General features: G+C 42.3%; 1 protein-coding gene and 1 pseudogene across 7 annotated transcripts; both read right to left on the minus strand.

Moving 5' to 3' along the window:
- Positions 1-662: 662 nt before the first annotated feature.
- On the minus strand, positions 663-11193 carry Or1f20 (olfactory receptor family 1 subfamily F member 20). Of its 7 annotated transcripts, XM_087573514.1 has the most exons (5): positions 10240-10453; positions 2554-2626; positions 1884-2010; positions 1408-1664; positions 663-1136 (listed from the first exon to the last, which is right to left on the minus strand). In XM_087573514.1, exons 3-5 carry the CDS (start codon positions 1897-1899, stop codon positions 1092-1094), a joined length of 318 nt encoding a protein of 105 aa, XP_087429640.1. In that variant the 5' UTR covers positions 1900-2010; positions 2554-2626; positions 10240-10453; the 3' UTR covers positions 663-1091. The 7 variants fall into 7 exon arrangements, 4 of the variants coding, with proteins under 4 accessions (XP_087429640.1, XP_087429638.1, XP_087429639.1 ...); XR_015630860.1 differs by lacking the exons at positions 663-1136; positions 1408-1664 and adding an exon at positions 11073-11161 and having other exon boundaries at positions 1814-2010; positions 10266-10399; XM_087573512.1 differs by lacking the exon at positions 1884-2010 and having other exon boundaries at positions 663-1664; positions 10266-10453.
- Positions 12114-13074, minus strand: Or1f22-ps1 (olfactory receptor family 1 subfamily F member 22, pseudogene 1; annotated as a pseudogene).

A 15771-nucleotide genomic window follows, 5' to 3' on the forward strand; every position in this document is an offset into this window, starting at 1 on the left:
TTCCTGTGAGATTGGTTTAGGCTGAGGTCTCTGTGGTGAGAAAGAACAAACATCTGTGGTTTACCAGAGGTGGCCCAGATATACCAAGTTGGATGCTGGCATTGTGCCAAGGGACACAGAGCATCGCAAAGACTGTCAGAAGCAGATATAGGTGTCTGATACAGCGACAGCACAAGATGTTGTAAGCACAACTGAATACAAGATCAGAGGATCTGCTGATGCAAAAAAAAATAGCAGCATGCCCATTGCCCTGAAAATGATGGAGGTGTGTGGATGTTGCTGCTGCTTGGCCATTCAGAGCCCAGTCTTGTAGTGAACATCATGAAGAAAGCCATTTAGAATTGTTCCAACTTAGAAACCACATTCCATCTGGAGCAGGAGTCAATTCCAACACCCAACCCAGTTGTGAGCTTACCATTACGCGCTTTTCAGTGTTGTCCCATTGAGACTCCTCACACATGCCCAAAATTGTGCACAGGTGCTCATGGTGCATTCTGCCAAGGCATTGAAATTACAATGCAAATAACAAAATTTGTTGAAGAATTTTTCATTCTTTTACCTAAAGGATTTGTATTATGTGTTCTGTATCTGGTAGAGATAATAGATACTTTTCTTACAAAAGGTAATTGCTAAGTTTCATATAATTGACAAAACATGAAGAATTCCACACAATATTTCTCTCTGTATTGTTCTACACTTTCAACATTACTGCTTGGATGGAAATCTCAGGATAAGCACTTTCCTTAGAATTCCTTTTATGTCCCTGTTCCTCAGGCTGTAGATGAAAGGGTTCAGCATGGGGGTCACCACTGTGTACATCATGGCACCTGCCATGTCCCTCCCAGCTGAGTGAGGGGATGAAGAGGAGAAATACTCAGCAATGATGGTGCCATAGAAGAGGCAGACCACAGCCAGGTGGGAGCCACAGGTGGAGAAGGCTTTCCATCCTCCCCTGGGGGATGAGACTCTCAAGACAGCACAAGTGATGTGGATGTAGGAGATCAGGATACAGACAAATGGGGTGACAATGATCACAGCTCCCTCTGTAAGAATCATCAGTTCATTGAGATGTGTGTCTGAGCAGGAGAGTTTCAGGAGGGGAGTTGCATCGCAGAAGAAGTGGGGGATGATGTTGTCTGCACAGAACGAGAGGGGAGCCATGAGCAGTATGTGTAACAGACAGTTCAGATTGGCTACCACCCATGACCCCATGACAAGAAGGGCACAGAGCTGATGGGTCATCTTTGTTGTGTACTGTAAAGGGTGGCATATGGCCACAAATCGGTCATAGGCCATCACAGCCAGAAGGAAATTGTCCATATCAGCAAACACACAGAAGAAATACAACTGTGTGAGACACCCAGAGAAGGTAATGACCTGACTCCCTAGTATGTGGTTGACCAGTACCTTGGGGACAGTGGTGGAGGAGAAGCAGACATCCACAAAGGACAGGTTGCTGAGGAAGAAGTACATGGGGGTGTGTAGGTGGGAGTCTGTGCTAATGGCCAGAATGATGAGCAGGTTTCCCAGGACAGTGGCCAGGTACATGGTGAGGAAGAGCAGGAAGAGGAGCTGCTGCTGCTGCTGGGGCTGCCTGGAGAGTCCCAGGAGGAGGAACTCGGAGACACTGGACTGGTTGGTGCTGCTCATGAGCCTGAGGCCAGCTACAGAAAGGAGAAGCCGAAGTCAGAAGGCCATTTTCAGGTTTGGATGATATAACCAGGTTCACATTAATCCTGCATTAGAGTTTATGAATTAAGATTCACTCCTAATTTACATGTACTCTATTTACAAATTTGAGATTTAGGCTGTGTTAGTTTCCTAGATTGTCTCATTAATTTTATTGGATATAACATACGAATATTCATGCACATCATTCTAACCTGTATCTGGTAACATTTCCCGTCTTCCTTCCACTCCTTAGAAGCTCACAGGAAAAGAGGAGTAGCTAGTTATTTTATTGATCTCAAGCTCCAACTGGTGGTCCTGTGACTCCTGCTGCTTCCTCCTCTATGGGAGAGAGTGAGCAGCACATGTTGCAGAAGAAACATTGGCATCTCTAATACCCTGAAAATAGTTAACATGCCAGTTCTATTACTTTTACCTTGGAGGTGTTGGGTAATAGTGTTCATTATTCTAAGGCTTGGAAAATCTTGGGAAAATGGTTAGGTTCTCAGAAGGTGAAGAGTAGATGATCACTGTTCCAGACCTCCGTGTCAGAAGGAGGTCCAGGAGAATAAGATATTTTCTGCAGCATGAAGTCCCACTGGGGATAGAGTCCCCAAGTATCTCATTAAATACCAGTGTAAAGGAGTTGTATAAGTCTGCTCTTGGTCCCCCTTGACCAACAAGTGTGCAACATATCTTCTAAACTCACAGTCAGAACTTGAGGATGAAGCAATCTGTGTGAAGTCCCAGAGAGAATTCCTTGAGACTGATCTAAGCCTTTAGGGTTGAAGATTTGGTTCCCACTCTTCATCCCCTCAGCACAGAAAATGAAGTCATGGCACTGTATGAGGGAAAGTTCTCTCTTCCTCACATTTGATTACTTACCACTTAGGTCTTATGTCTCATTTGCCTATAGGCAGCCCTGGGAGTAACTGGCATTACAGGGTCTGGTTCAATCCTGTAAAATATACAGTGTAAGGTTCAGTGAGATAAAAGTTAGATTGGGGGTGTGTGTAGTCCTCCATGGCTGAAGGATACCCGTCCTCAGATAACCCACATCCTTGGGAATTGTGCCTTGCAGTCCACAGTGATGTGTACAGTTCTGAAACTGTATAGACCCTTGAGCGCAGCTCCAACAGCTTTCTTTATACTCCCCATCCCTTTCTCAGAGATGATTCATGACAGGACTTCAAAACCTAGCATGGGGATATCCTCAATGTGACTTGTCCTGTCTATGTACTTCCAAAAATTTACAACCTGCTTCCACTTGATTTACAGATGAATAAGCAAAATTCTGAGAGATGACATCAAAAACTGCAAACACACAAGAGTAGTGGAAGGAATCAAGGGTAAGTCCTACTTGTTATTGAGTTCAAGATTTTGGGCACTTCTAATGTCAAGTTGACAAAAATGATACCATGTGCTGGATTGCACCTCCATCCAGACACATTTAAGTCTGAAGCAACAAGATTGCTGTCATGTTCCAGGCTAGCTTTATCTACCATACCAGATCCAGCCTCATAAAAACAAGACAGCACAAAGAAAAGCGATATTAGAAGCTGGAGGTGGCTCAGTGGTTTAGAGCAGTTGTTGCTCTTGCAGAGGGACCAGGTTTGACTCCTACCCACAGGAACAAACAAGCAAATAAAAAATAAAATAAGAAAAGAAAGTTTAATGGCATAGATGAAATGATATGAGCTGTTAGATTATTCTTGCATCCATGTGCTTAAACATCTGTGCCATCTGCTCTTAATTTGTGTTTGAAATTAACTACAATAAAGTTCTTAGTTTAAAATCAGTACTTTTCCTGGCTATGGTGATTCATTCCTTTATTTCTAGCACTTGGAAAACAGAAGCAAGTGGGTCCCTGTGAATTCAAAGGCAGTCTGGACTACACAACCAACCTGTCTTAAGAAACAAACAAACAAACAAACAAACAACACATTAGCAAACTTGGAAGGCAGTTCAGAGGGTCAAGCGCTTGCTGTGCAGGGTTAAAGTCCGCAGTTTAGATCCCAGTGCCCACAATATACCTAACAAGTACGGCAGCCAGCCTGTAATCTAAGTGCAAGAGTCAGAGAAGAGATTCTGTCTTAAAGGGGCTAGGTAACCTAGCTTAGTCAGCAAGCTCTGGGTCCAGTGATAGAGTCTGCTTCTGTAAAGAATTTGGAAAGAGATCAAAAAGGATACATGGCACCAATCTCTGAGTTCTACATGCGTGCACACACACATGGACCCCACCTGTCTACACACATAGGAGCACACGAGCATAAATGCATGGACATTGCCTTTACACATGTATTCTCACAACATATCTGTACAGTTTTATTCATGGATTACTAAAATTAAAAGAAGAGGAATATCAGAACTTCTGAGGACGAAGCAAATGATAACCTCATGACCTGCTTGAGAATAAGTTTAAGTCTGATTAAGTCGTCCAGTGCCTGTTTGTATTTGTGTAATTCTCATCAGGGAGACCAAGAAAGGATGATCTAGAGGCCAAGGTCAGCCTGGGCTACACACACACACACACACACACACACACACACACACACACACACATACACACACACACCTGGGTGTGTTGGAGTGCTGCTTGGCAGAATTTTCCACAGAGTCAGAACACATAGAAGCAATATCCTCAGAAAATATTCTTTGTAATTATGCTATCAGTCTTAATGTATTTTTAATTTTATTAAAAATTTTTATCTATGTAAGTTTGTAGGAGGTCCTTGTGCTCAAAGTAAGCCTCAGGGGGCCATAAAAGCTAAGCATACAAAGTTGTCTCTTCAAAAGGAGGGACATATATTTTGTTTTCATCCCAGAAAGATGAGAGAGAATGTGTTAGTAGCCTTGGCTCCCTGTGTGGCCTGGCCAGAGTTGTCACCCAGACCCTTATCTTGAACTTTTCTCAATCTAGACCACAGGCCTCTCCCAGGCCCTCATTATGAGTTTCTTCATCTTTAACCTGCTTCCTCAGTTAATCTACAGCTCCTAACTTTATGGAAGATGTCACTTGCAGTTTATGAGTATCCATGCAGTCACATCTGTACACATGGGATTGAGTTAGTTACACCCAGGAAGCTTGTTTTCAAATTTCCTTTCTGAAACATGTACAAATAAACTTCATTGTATCAGCCTCTCAAGGTCAATCCAACAGCTATGACCGAGGTGAGCTGAACTGTATTGAACTGCATTTTAAAATAAAACTTCCCAAAGACTGTACAAAGAAGGAGAACTTCAGACCAATTTCCCTCATGAATATCAATGCAAAAACACTCAATAAAATTCTTAAGCATTGAATCCAAGAACACATCACAATGATCCTTCACCATGATCAAGTAGGCTTCATCCCAGGGTGGCAGGGATGGTTCAATATGCAGAAATTCACCACCATAATCTGTACATTGATGTCAGTATGCAGGTGATGGCATGTACAAGATAGAATGATGCCTGTCATAGGACGGGAAGAACGAATGGGTGGAAGAACAGTTTTAGAAAGGGAGGAGACCAGAATGAGAGGAGTGAGCAGACAAGAGAACATGGAGGCTGATGTTAAGATTTCTCTCTGCACATTTACAGGTTGTTATGACTATTTATTAGGGAAGGATGTGTGCAGTATTTTGTGTTGTCCAGATGAGCTATTTTATCTTTATCAATTGGATCAGAGGTTATTGTGTGGTGTGTTCTTTCATGTGGTAATTTAATTGAATTCAAGAGAGTGTGAGGTGGCAGGACACAATGGGCCTGCCACAGAATTGGGATGTGTATGTCTGGCAACCTGCCTTGGGAACTAGATGGGTAGGGAGATTGCTGCCAGGCTTATAGAGTAGCCATTAGCAGTGTGATATGAGATGGAACTTAGCAGGTGAGATGCTTTGTTGACTGAGATGAAAATATCCCACAGATGCCATGTGGCCCTACAGTGCCAGCAATAGTGTGAGATAAAAGAAACCTTTTTAAAAAAATTATAGAGCAACAGTAGTCCACTATATAAACAAACTCAAAGAAAAAAAACCACATGATTATCTCATTAAATTCTGAGAAAGCATTTGTTAAAATTCAACACCCCTTAAGGATAAAAGTCTTGGAAAGATCAGGAACTCAAGGCCCTTACATAAATGTAGTTAAAGGCAATATACAGAAAACAAGTAGCCAACATCTAAATACATGGAGAGAAACTTGAAGCAATCCTACTAAAATCAGGAACTAGAAAAGGCTGCCCACTTTCTCCCTACCTTCTCAATATAGTACTCCAGGTCCTAACCAGAGCAATTAGACAACCATAAGAAACCAAACAGATACAAATTGGAAAGGAATAAGTCAAAATATCAGTATTTGCAGGTGATAAAATAGTATACCAAAGTGACTCCAAAATCATAGGAGAGAACTTCTAAACATGATAAACAATTTCAGCAAATTGGCTGGATAGAAAATTAACTCAAACCAGTAACTTTTCTGTACTCAAAGGATAAACACACTGAGAAAAAAACTTGGGAAAGGACATCCTTCACAATAGTCACAAATAACAGAAAATACCTTGGTATGACATGTATGAGAAAAGAGATCTGTAAGTAAGGGATTTAGCTATCCATTTCTGCAACAAAATGCTTGAGAAAATTCAGAGACTCTGTGTCTGACATCTCAGTCTACATTTGCATGGTCTTGTTGCTTTAGATTTATGAAGCTCCACATTTCAAGATGGACATGTGTGTTGGAGAGGTCTGTTCACTTCATGCCATCCTTAAAGCAAAGAAGAGCTCAGGAGAGAATTTGGGAGTCCAAAATCTCCTTCAGGATCTGCTTATGACCTGACATCTTTGCACTTAGCCTTACCCTGAGATGTCCTACCTCTTTCCAATAGCAACCAGATTTGTAACACATGAACCTGAGACACATCTATCAGAAATCCCTGAGTAAGCATTACTACTAATCCCATTCACATTAAAGAATGATAACAAGAGCTGGAGAGATGACTTAGTGGTTAAGAGACTGTCATTCCAGAGGACCTTACTTGGTTCCTAGCATTCATGTAGCAGCTAATCTGTATAACTCCAATTCCAGAAGATGCAATGCTATTCTCTGGTCTTCCAAGGAATTGCACATATAGACTACACAGCCAAACATACAGGCACATGATAGCACCTGCACCACCATGGTATCAAGAACTGGGTGTATGCCTGGGGGATTGAACAGAAGACACCGACTCGGGTTATTCGTGCTGCAAGAATGCCAATTCTTTACTGAGGTTCACAGAATATACACGCCAAGTCCACAGGGTGTAAAAAGCCCTGGAAGCACAATGGAAAAACAAGTTTATGTTCTCAGGATGAAAACAGGAACTGACCCAATGGTCTTACAGCCCATGGCCCAAATAACAAAAGCCAAGATGTAAACAAAAGTTTACATATGTGTCAGTAAGGCTAAGCAGGGGGCAAATGCTGCGGTAGCCCAGAAGGGTCCCACAAGTCCCCCTTTTCGATTTTAAAGTAGCACCTGTCTTAGGCCACTCTGGGAAAACCAATACCATTTCACATCATTGGGAGTCTCTGCCAGTCTCAGTGCCCCTGTCTTACGTGGGAGCTGATCTCAAAGGGTTGTCCATCATAGAGTAGCTACTTCTTGTAAAGGCTGAGCCAGATTTGGGCAGGGGGATTGTCTCCTGCCAAGGAGAGCAACACTTGCTTAGTTGCTGCCTGGGACTGGGAATGTTGCCTATGCATGTGACAAATAAGTAAAGCCAACTACCGCAGCATCAAGGGCCATAACACCGAAGGCTAGTGTAAGGTTTTGAACTCTACCTGGAATCACACAAACATGTGTGAAACTAGGAAAACAGGAGACTATATGAGATAAAAGTGCTGTCTGTTCAGCCATTCCTGACCTGAAGAAATACACAGATACACTGCTAGAGTTCTGTGCTTAAAGTGACAGACAGAAGTTAATGAAAAGACAGAAAAATCATTACATATATCTAAAAATGAAGATCTCAGCCATACATTGAAAGACTGGATCTACCATTATTGCGGGATTGCAGACCTCCTGATGGAATGGCATTCATAGAACAGGAAAGATCTTTAATGACAAGGTAAAAATCAGACACTCTGAATGGTTGCCGGATTGGTTGCAGAAGAGCCATTGTATTACACTCTTACAATTTTTAGTAATGAAGCATATGCTGATTATGAAATGTCAGAAATGATATTGGAGATCCTGATGGTACAGACCTATCATCCAAGCTTCTAGCAAAAATGAGACTGTAAGATAACAAATTCATGGCATGCCTTGGTTACAAAGTAAATGGAAATTCAGTCTGAGTATTTTGGTGGAAAACTAACCATTCAAAAAAAGCACAAAATGGGACAGGATGTCACCCAGTAGTAGCATGCTTTCCTAGCATGTGCAAAGCTCTTTTGATCCAACATCTTTATTATCAAAAACAAATAACAAGCAAGCAAGTACACAAACGAACAAAAAGAATGGAATCGAAGAAGGTTTTAGCATCTGTAGCAATGTTCCAGTCTTTCATTCAACTAGTGATGGAAATTGCTGAAATGGTTCTTGAACCATTGGTTACAGAAATAAATATAACAAAAAGTGTATCTGTACTGCACAGGCGATAACTGTACCTGGCCTAAGGTGTTCAGTTTGGAATGGGTTGAAAACAGTACGTATTAGTAACACACTATTGACTTACGAAACTCTAGAACAATCTCCATGATGTATGCATAGCTAATGAGGTTAGTGACTCAAGGGGAAATTTGAAAATGTCTACCTTCAAACACCTCCTGTTCTGTAAATAAAGGTCCTGTCATCTGGAAAAAAAAGTGCTGTCTGTTCATTTAAATTTAGAATTCCCAATTGTCAGCAACTTCTTTTTTCAGTTTATCCACTGTGCTTGCCTTAACAACAGACTGGGAGAGGGCAATCTCAGATACTGCAGCTGCAGTGGCTGCAGCAGCAATGGCTGTTAAAATAGCAGCAATGATGCCAAAAATCTCAGGATTAGCTGATTTTCTCCTGAATGATGGACAGGCAATGGAACTATGCCTGGGATCCTAACAACCAGGGCAGAGTCCTCTGGTCCCAAGCAGTTTCACATAGATGGCATTCCTGTGAAGAATAGTAAAGTCTATCTCCAGCATTAGTACCATTACAAACCACAAGGAAAATGGAGGAATTAAGACATATTAAAATTTTTACTAAACCTACTATTTTCAAATTTAAGGAAACCTTCAAAGGTGATAGACATATTGTAACAGGCAGTGAAATTAAAAGCTACCCCCTGTCTTAACATCAGAGGAGCAGCATCTAGGCATGTAAGAGCACCACAAAGAAACATTCCAGGATTAAGTGGAGGGAACAATGTGTCCTGCCTGCAACAGCTTGCACATAAGCCCATGTGCTGCCTCCAATCCCCCAGAGAAAAGGGGCCACCACTACACCCACATAGGATCATAACAGGAAGCAACTTAGTAGTGGCCCTCATGACAAGCCTCCCACTCCCATTCCATCTGCATGGGGTCGAATAACCAGTTCCCCATTACACACAGGTTGAGGGTCCCCCTATCACACTTCCCCAAACCCTTACCAGGGGCAAATCCCTGTTCATGCAGCATTTTCTGCACTGTTTTGGTGGCAACTACTGCTCCCATATCATGCAAGATGTTTCTCTCCCATAACACAGAGCATCTCTCTGAGCTGTCTGGGTGTACTGCTCCCAACATTCTCCTCTCCATATGAGATAATCTCCCCCAGACAGCATTGTCCTACATAATTGTAAGTAAAGGGAGCAAATTGTAAGTAAAGGGACCATAAGCAGAGCAACTCCTTAAAACTCAGAGGAATATGTTGTCTAATAAATTGACCTGCGTTGTTGGGGTCCGAGACCTCAACAACAGGATATGCTGCTCCCTGTCTAGGGGGAGGCTCAGGAAAAATTACCACTGTCCTTGGAGCCTTGTCTCCATAACACCACTCTAAGAAAGCAGAGGGTTCATAAGCAGGAGGAGCAGTAGTTCCTTCTTTAAAGAAAGGATTTTCACTAGGAGGGCGAGGTTCTGATATTTTTTAGCAACCTTGCACTTATTAATCTTCCTCTTATGTTCCTCTATTTCTTTTTCTAATGCCTCTTCTTCATCCTCCTCTTAGCTTGAATCCTGATCTGAATCAGAAATTTGTAAAGACTTACCAAAGGCATCATCCCGTGCTGCTCCAAATGATCTTTCTCTAACATTTGTTCCTTTATTTTAGCATTAATACTCAAGAGAGCACCCTTAACCAATCTTCACAAAGAGAATGTGGCAACATGAATGCTCTCAGGGCCATCTCTCTGCAGCGTTTTTTTGCAAATCTGTCTTAACATGATCCCGATCAGAAATACTAAGTCCTCCTGAATGAACAAACCAAGGACTAGTCTTTTCTAAAGTTTTAATAAAGTCCTCAGCTGTTTTTAACCTTTATCCCTGTTCCCTGCTGTTTGAGCAGAGCTACTGCCTGATCTGTTAGCTGTAATGTGGAACTCAAGGTTGCCATGGTGCAACCCTTTTACTTATTGTGAAGTAAAATTACCTTTGGTTTGTCACTGCACCACTCACCCATTATGTTCCTTCCACTTCGCTGGCTGGCTTCCTCCAACGATCCCATCAGGGATTCCTCTCTTTCCCAATCTCAGTGGGACCTCCACTTCATGGTCCCCGCATTGCCACAGTACTGAGAACTGGGCATAAGCCTGGGAGATTTAAAAGAAGTCACAGCCTTGGGTCATTCATGGTACGAGAATGCCAAAGCTTTACTGAGGTTCACAGAATATATACACCAAGTCCACAGGGTGGAAAAACCCGTGGAAGCACAATGGAAAAACAAGTTTACGTTCTCAGGATGAAAACAGGAACTGACCCAATGGTGTTACTGCCCATCGGCCAAACAGCAAAGGCCAAGATGTTCTTCTCTTAAAAACAAAAGTTTCCACATGCGTCAGCAAGGCTCAGCAGGGGCCAAACGCTGAGGGAGCCCAAGAGGGTCCCACAGCCAAAGCATCCATACACATAATAAGAATCTCAAAAACTTAAAGAATGATAAAGGAATACTATGAAGAAATCTCACGAATTCGAAAATCTAGGTGAAACAGACCAGTTCTTTAAAAAATATTTATTTTTATTTCATGTGTACTGGTGTTTATCCTCCATGTATGTTTCTGTGACAGAATAGGATCCACAGGACTTGAGTTATAGACGCTTATAAGCTGCCATGTTGCTGCTGGGAATTGAACGTGGGTCCATTGGGAGAACAGCCAATGCTCTTAAACACTGAGCCATCTCTCCAGCCCCTAGAGCAGTTCTTTTAAAGACACAATCTATATTGAGCCTTACCGAGGAAGAAATTATCTGAACAGATGTACTCACCTTGCCAGCTTGGGGCTTCTTTTCAGATGGGCTCATTTCAAGGACTATGTTGTAAGAAACAAAGCCTTGCTCAGGCATGAAGGGACTGGGTGGGCAAGTGTTGGGAGTTTTCCCTATGAACATGGAGAGTTTCATAGAACAGCCATAGCAAGAAAAATCTCTAGAATTGTGACATCACAAGACACAGAAGGCTGTTGTGGAATGACCACAGAGTACATAAACAAAAGTATTGTCCTAACCATAAAATGACCCATACTGCATGCTCCAGCATGATGACAGGAGTGGCCAGTCAGAGCTCAAGTTTATCTGTTCCTTTCTTCCAGCTGGATACATTAAAAGAGCCAATCACCAGCATCCTGATAGCAGCATCCCATCTGAAGCAGCAGCTAAACCCCAATTCCTTTCTAACATCACCCCCCAACCCTCAGAGCTTATCATAATGTCCTTTAGCATCTTCCAACTGAAACACCCCACTGGTCCCCAAACATGCCTATTCTTCCCTTTTGTAATCAGAAGTAAGAATAGCTGTGTTTGTGGTGCCTTCTGTTGGGATGGCATTCATGGTTGAAATAAAATAATTTCCTTAAAACATCTTCTGAGCAGGAGAGATAGCCCAGCAGTCACTTGCTGTTCTGCCAGAGGAACGAGATTTGGTTTCTAGGACCCACATTGTGTGATTGACATAGATCTGAAACTCAATTCTAGAGAGTCCTCTTTCATTCTCCTTGGACACACATATACAGGTAGAACACACACACACACACACACACACAAAAACATGTGGTACACACAGATGTGGTACACAAACAAATTTTTAATCTTTAAAAGAATTAATTTTTATATTTATTTTGGCATGACTAGGGAGTCAAACCTGAACTTCATATGGACTCAGGAAGTGCTCTACAACTGAGCTGTATATCGAGTGTCTAATCATTTCTCACCTCTTGACTATAACATGGATTTTATTCTCCCAAGAGGTATATCAGATGCTTTCCTAACAAAAATTCTAAGTTTCACACCATAGATTAATAAAACCATTAATTATGTATATGATTTTCTTAGCCTTATTGGTAGATGTAGATTCAAGGTAAACACTTTCCTTAAAGCCCCTTTCATGTCCTTGTTCTTCAGGCTGTAGGTGAAAGGGTTCAGCATGGGGGATACAACTGTGTACATTATGACAGCTGCCATGTCCTTCACAGCAAAGTGAGAGGATGAGGGGTTGAAATAAAGGGATTTGATGGTGCCATAGAAGAGGCAGAACACAGCCAGGTGTGAGACACAGGTGGAGAAGGCTTTCCATCCTCCTCTAGGGGATGAGACTGTCGGGACAGCACAGATGATGTGGATGTAGGAGATCAAAATGCAGAAACATGGGGTGACTACAATCGTAGTTCCCTCTGTAAGAATCATCAGGTCATTGAGATGTATGTCTGAGCAGGAGAGTTTCAGGAGGGGAGTTGCATCACAGAAGAAGTGAGGGATGATGTTTTCCCCACAAAAGGAGAGTTGAGCCATCAGCAGTGTGTGCAACAGAGCATTCAGGTTCATTAAAACCCAGGACCACTCAACAAGCAGGACACAGAGCTTATTGGTCATATTTCTTATATAGTGTAAAGGGTAGCATATGGCCACAAATTGGTCATATGCCATCACAGCCAGCAGGAAATTGTCCATATCAGTAAATAAAAAGAGAAAATACAAATGGATGAGACATCCAGATAAGGAAATGCTTGACTCCTGAGTTTGTGATTGTCCAATACCTCGGGGACAGTATTAGAGGAGAAGCAGACATACGCAAAGACAGGATCTTGAGGAAGAAGTACATGGGGGTGTGCAGGCAGGAGTCTGTGCTGATGGCCAGGATGATGGGCATGTTTCCCAGGACAGTGGCCAGGTACATTATGAGGAAGAGCAGGAAAAGGAGCTGCTGCTGCTGGGGCTGCCTGGAGAGTCCCAGGAGGAGGAATTCAGAGACACTTGACTGGTTGGTGCTGCTCATGAGTCTGAGCCTAGCTACAGAAAGGAGAAGCAAAGTTCAGAAGGACATCTTCAGGTTTGGATGCGACAACCAGGTTCATATTAATCCTTCATTAGAGTTTCTGAATTAAGAACCACTTTTATTTTCTACACACTCAATTTACAAATCCCAGTTTTAGGTTGTGTTGGTTCCTCCAAGTTAACCATTTAGTCTTACTGGAAAAAACATATAAGCATTTATGCATATATTCCACTCTTTTTTTTCTCATCTTTATTAACTCGAGTATTTCTTATTTACATTTCAATTGTGATTCCCCTTCCCGGTTTCCAGGCCAACATCCACCTAACTCCTCCCCCTCCCCTTCTCTATGGGTGTTCCCCTCCCCATCCTCCTCCCATTACCGCCCTCCCACCAAGAATCCCGTTCACTGGGGGTTCAGTCTTAGCAGGACCAAGGGCTTCCCTTTCCACTGGTGCTCTTACTAGGCTATTCATTGCTACCTATGAGGTTGGAGCCCAGGGTCAGTCCATGTATAGTCTTTGGGCAGTGGCTTAGTCCCTGGAAGCTCTGGTTGGTTGGCATTGTTGTTCATATGGGGTCTCAAGCCCCTTCAAGCTCTTCCAGTCCTTTCTCTGATTCCTTTAAAGGGGTTCTGTTCTTAGTTCAGTGGTTTAATGATGGCATTCGCCTATGTATTTGCTGTATTCTGGCTGTGTCTCTCAGGAGGGATCTACATCTGGTTCCTGTCAGCCTGCACTTCTTTGCTTCATCCATCTTATCTACTTTGGTGGCTGTATATGTATGGGCCACATGTGGGGCAGGCTCTGAATGGGTGTTCCTTCAGCCTCTGGTATAAACGTTGCCTCCCTATTCCCTGCCAAAGGTATTCTTGTTCCCCTTTTAAAGAAGGAGTAAAGCATTGACATTTTCATCATCCTTCTTGAGTTCCATGTGTTCTGTGCATTTAGGGTAATTCCAGCATTTGGGCTAACATCCACTTATCAATGATTGCATACCATGTGTGTATTTCTGTGATTGGGTTACCTCACTCAGGATGATATTTTCCAAAACACCAATGGATTATGCTCTAAGATCAAGATTCGACAAATGGGATCTCATAAAACTGCAAAACTTCTGTAAGGCAAAGGACACTGTTGTTAGGACAAAACGGCAACCAACAGGTTGGGCAAAGATCTTTCCCAATCCTACAACAGATAGAGGGCTTATATCCAAAATATACAAAGAACTCAAGAAGTTAGACTGCAGGGAGACAAATAACCCTATTAAAAATGGGGTTCAGAGCTAAACAAAGAATTCACAGCTGAGGAATGCCAAATGGCTGAGAAACACCTAAAGAAATGTTCAACATCTTTAGTCATAAGGGAAATGCAAATCAAAACAACCCTGAGATTTCTCCTCACACCAGTGAGAATGGCTAAGATCAAAAACTCAGGTGACAGCAAATGATGGTGAGGATGTGGAGAAAGAGGAGCACTCCTCCATTGTTGGTGGGATTGCAGACTGGTACAACCATTCTGGAAATCAGTCTGGAGGTTCCTCAGAAAATTGGACATTGAACTACCTGAGGACCCAGCTATACCTCTCTTGGGCATATACCCAAATGATGCCCTGACATATAACAAAGACACATGCTCCACTATGTCCATAGCAGCCTTATTTATAATAGTCAGAAGTTGGAAAGAACCCAGATGCCCTTCAACAGAGGAATGGATACAGAAAATGTGGTACATCTATACAATGGAATATTAATCAGCTATCAAAAACAATGACTTTATGAAATTCACGTATACCACTCTTACCAGTATTTAGTAACATTTTCTATTTTCCTCCCACTCCTTATTTTCAAAGGAAAATAGAAGCAGCCAGTTAATGTATTGATCTCATGCTCCTACTTGTGGACCTGAGCCCCACTATGGAAAAGAGTGAGTAGAACTTGTTGCAGAAGGAACATTGGCCTCTCTACTACCATGAAAATACCTGCACTGCCCAGTTCTATTTTTCCATCGAGTTTCTGGACAATAGTGTTCTTCATTTAAATATCTGAAAGTCTTAGAAATAGAGAAAGGTTCTGAGAAGGTGAAGAGTGGATGATCACCTTCCCAGCCCTCTGTGTTAGAAGGCAGTCTGGGGGAATTAGACAGGTATGTACTGAAGCATGAAGTCCCACTGGGGATAAAGTCCCTGAGTATCTCATTAAATACCAGCACAAAGTGTTTGTATAAGCCATTTCTTGGTCCCTGTTGACCAACAAGTGTGGAACATAACATCTAAGCTCACAGTCAGAACTTGGGGATAAAGCAATCTGCATGGATACAAGTCCCAGGAGGATTCCTGGAGAGTGATCTAAGCCTGTAGGGTTGAAGAATATGTCTCCATTCTTCTTCCTCTCAGCACAGAAAATGAAGTTATGGCATTATTTGAGGGAACATCTGCTCTTCTTCACATTTGGTCACTTACCACATAAGGAATATGCAACATTTGCTTATAGGCAGTCCTGGGAGTAACTGGCATTACAGGGTCTGGTTCAATCCTGTAAAACACCCAGTGTTAAGTTCAATGAAAGAAAATGTAGATGGGAGAGTGTGTAGTCCTTCATGGCTAAAGGCAATCCATGCTCAGAGAACGTACGTCCTTGGGGATGTTGACTTCTGAATGCACAGTGATGTGTGCAGTTCTGAAAATCCATAGCATCTTGAG

The sequence above is a fragment of the Rattus norvegicus genome, chromosome 10, assembly GCF_021556685.1.
Source record: "Rattus norvegicus strain SHRSP/BbbUtx chromosome 10, alternate assembly SHRSP_T2T, whole genome shotgun sequence".
Classification (NCBI taxonomy): Eukaryota; Metazoa; Chordata; class Mammalia; order Rodentia; family Muridae; genus Rattus; species Rattus norvegicus.

Excerpts from the sequence above, each read along its gene's own strand:
- Or1f20 (XM_087573512.1), bottom strand. The coding sequence starts at position 1,650 with ATGAGCAGCACCAACCAGTCCAGTGTCTCCGAGTTCCTCCTCCTGGGA.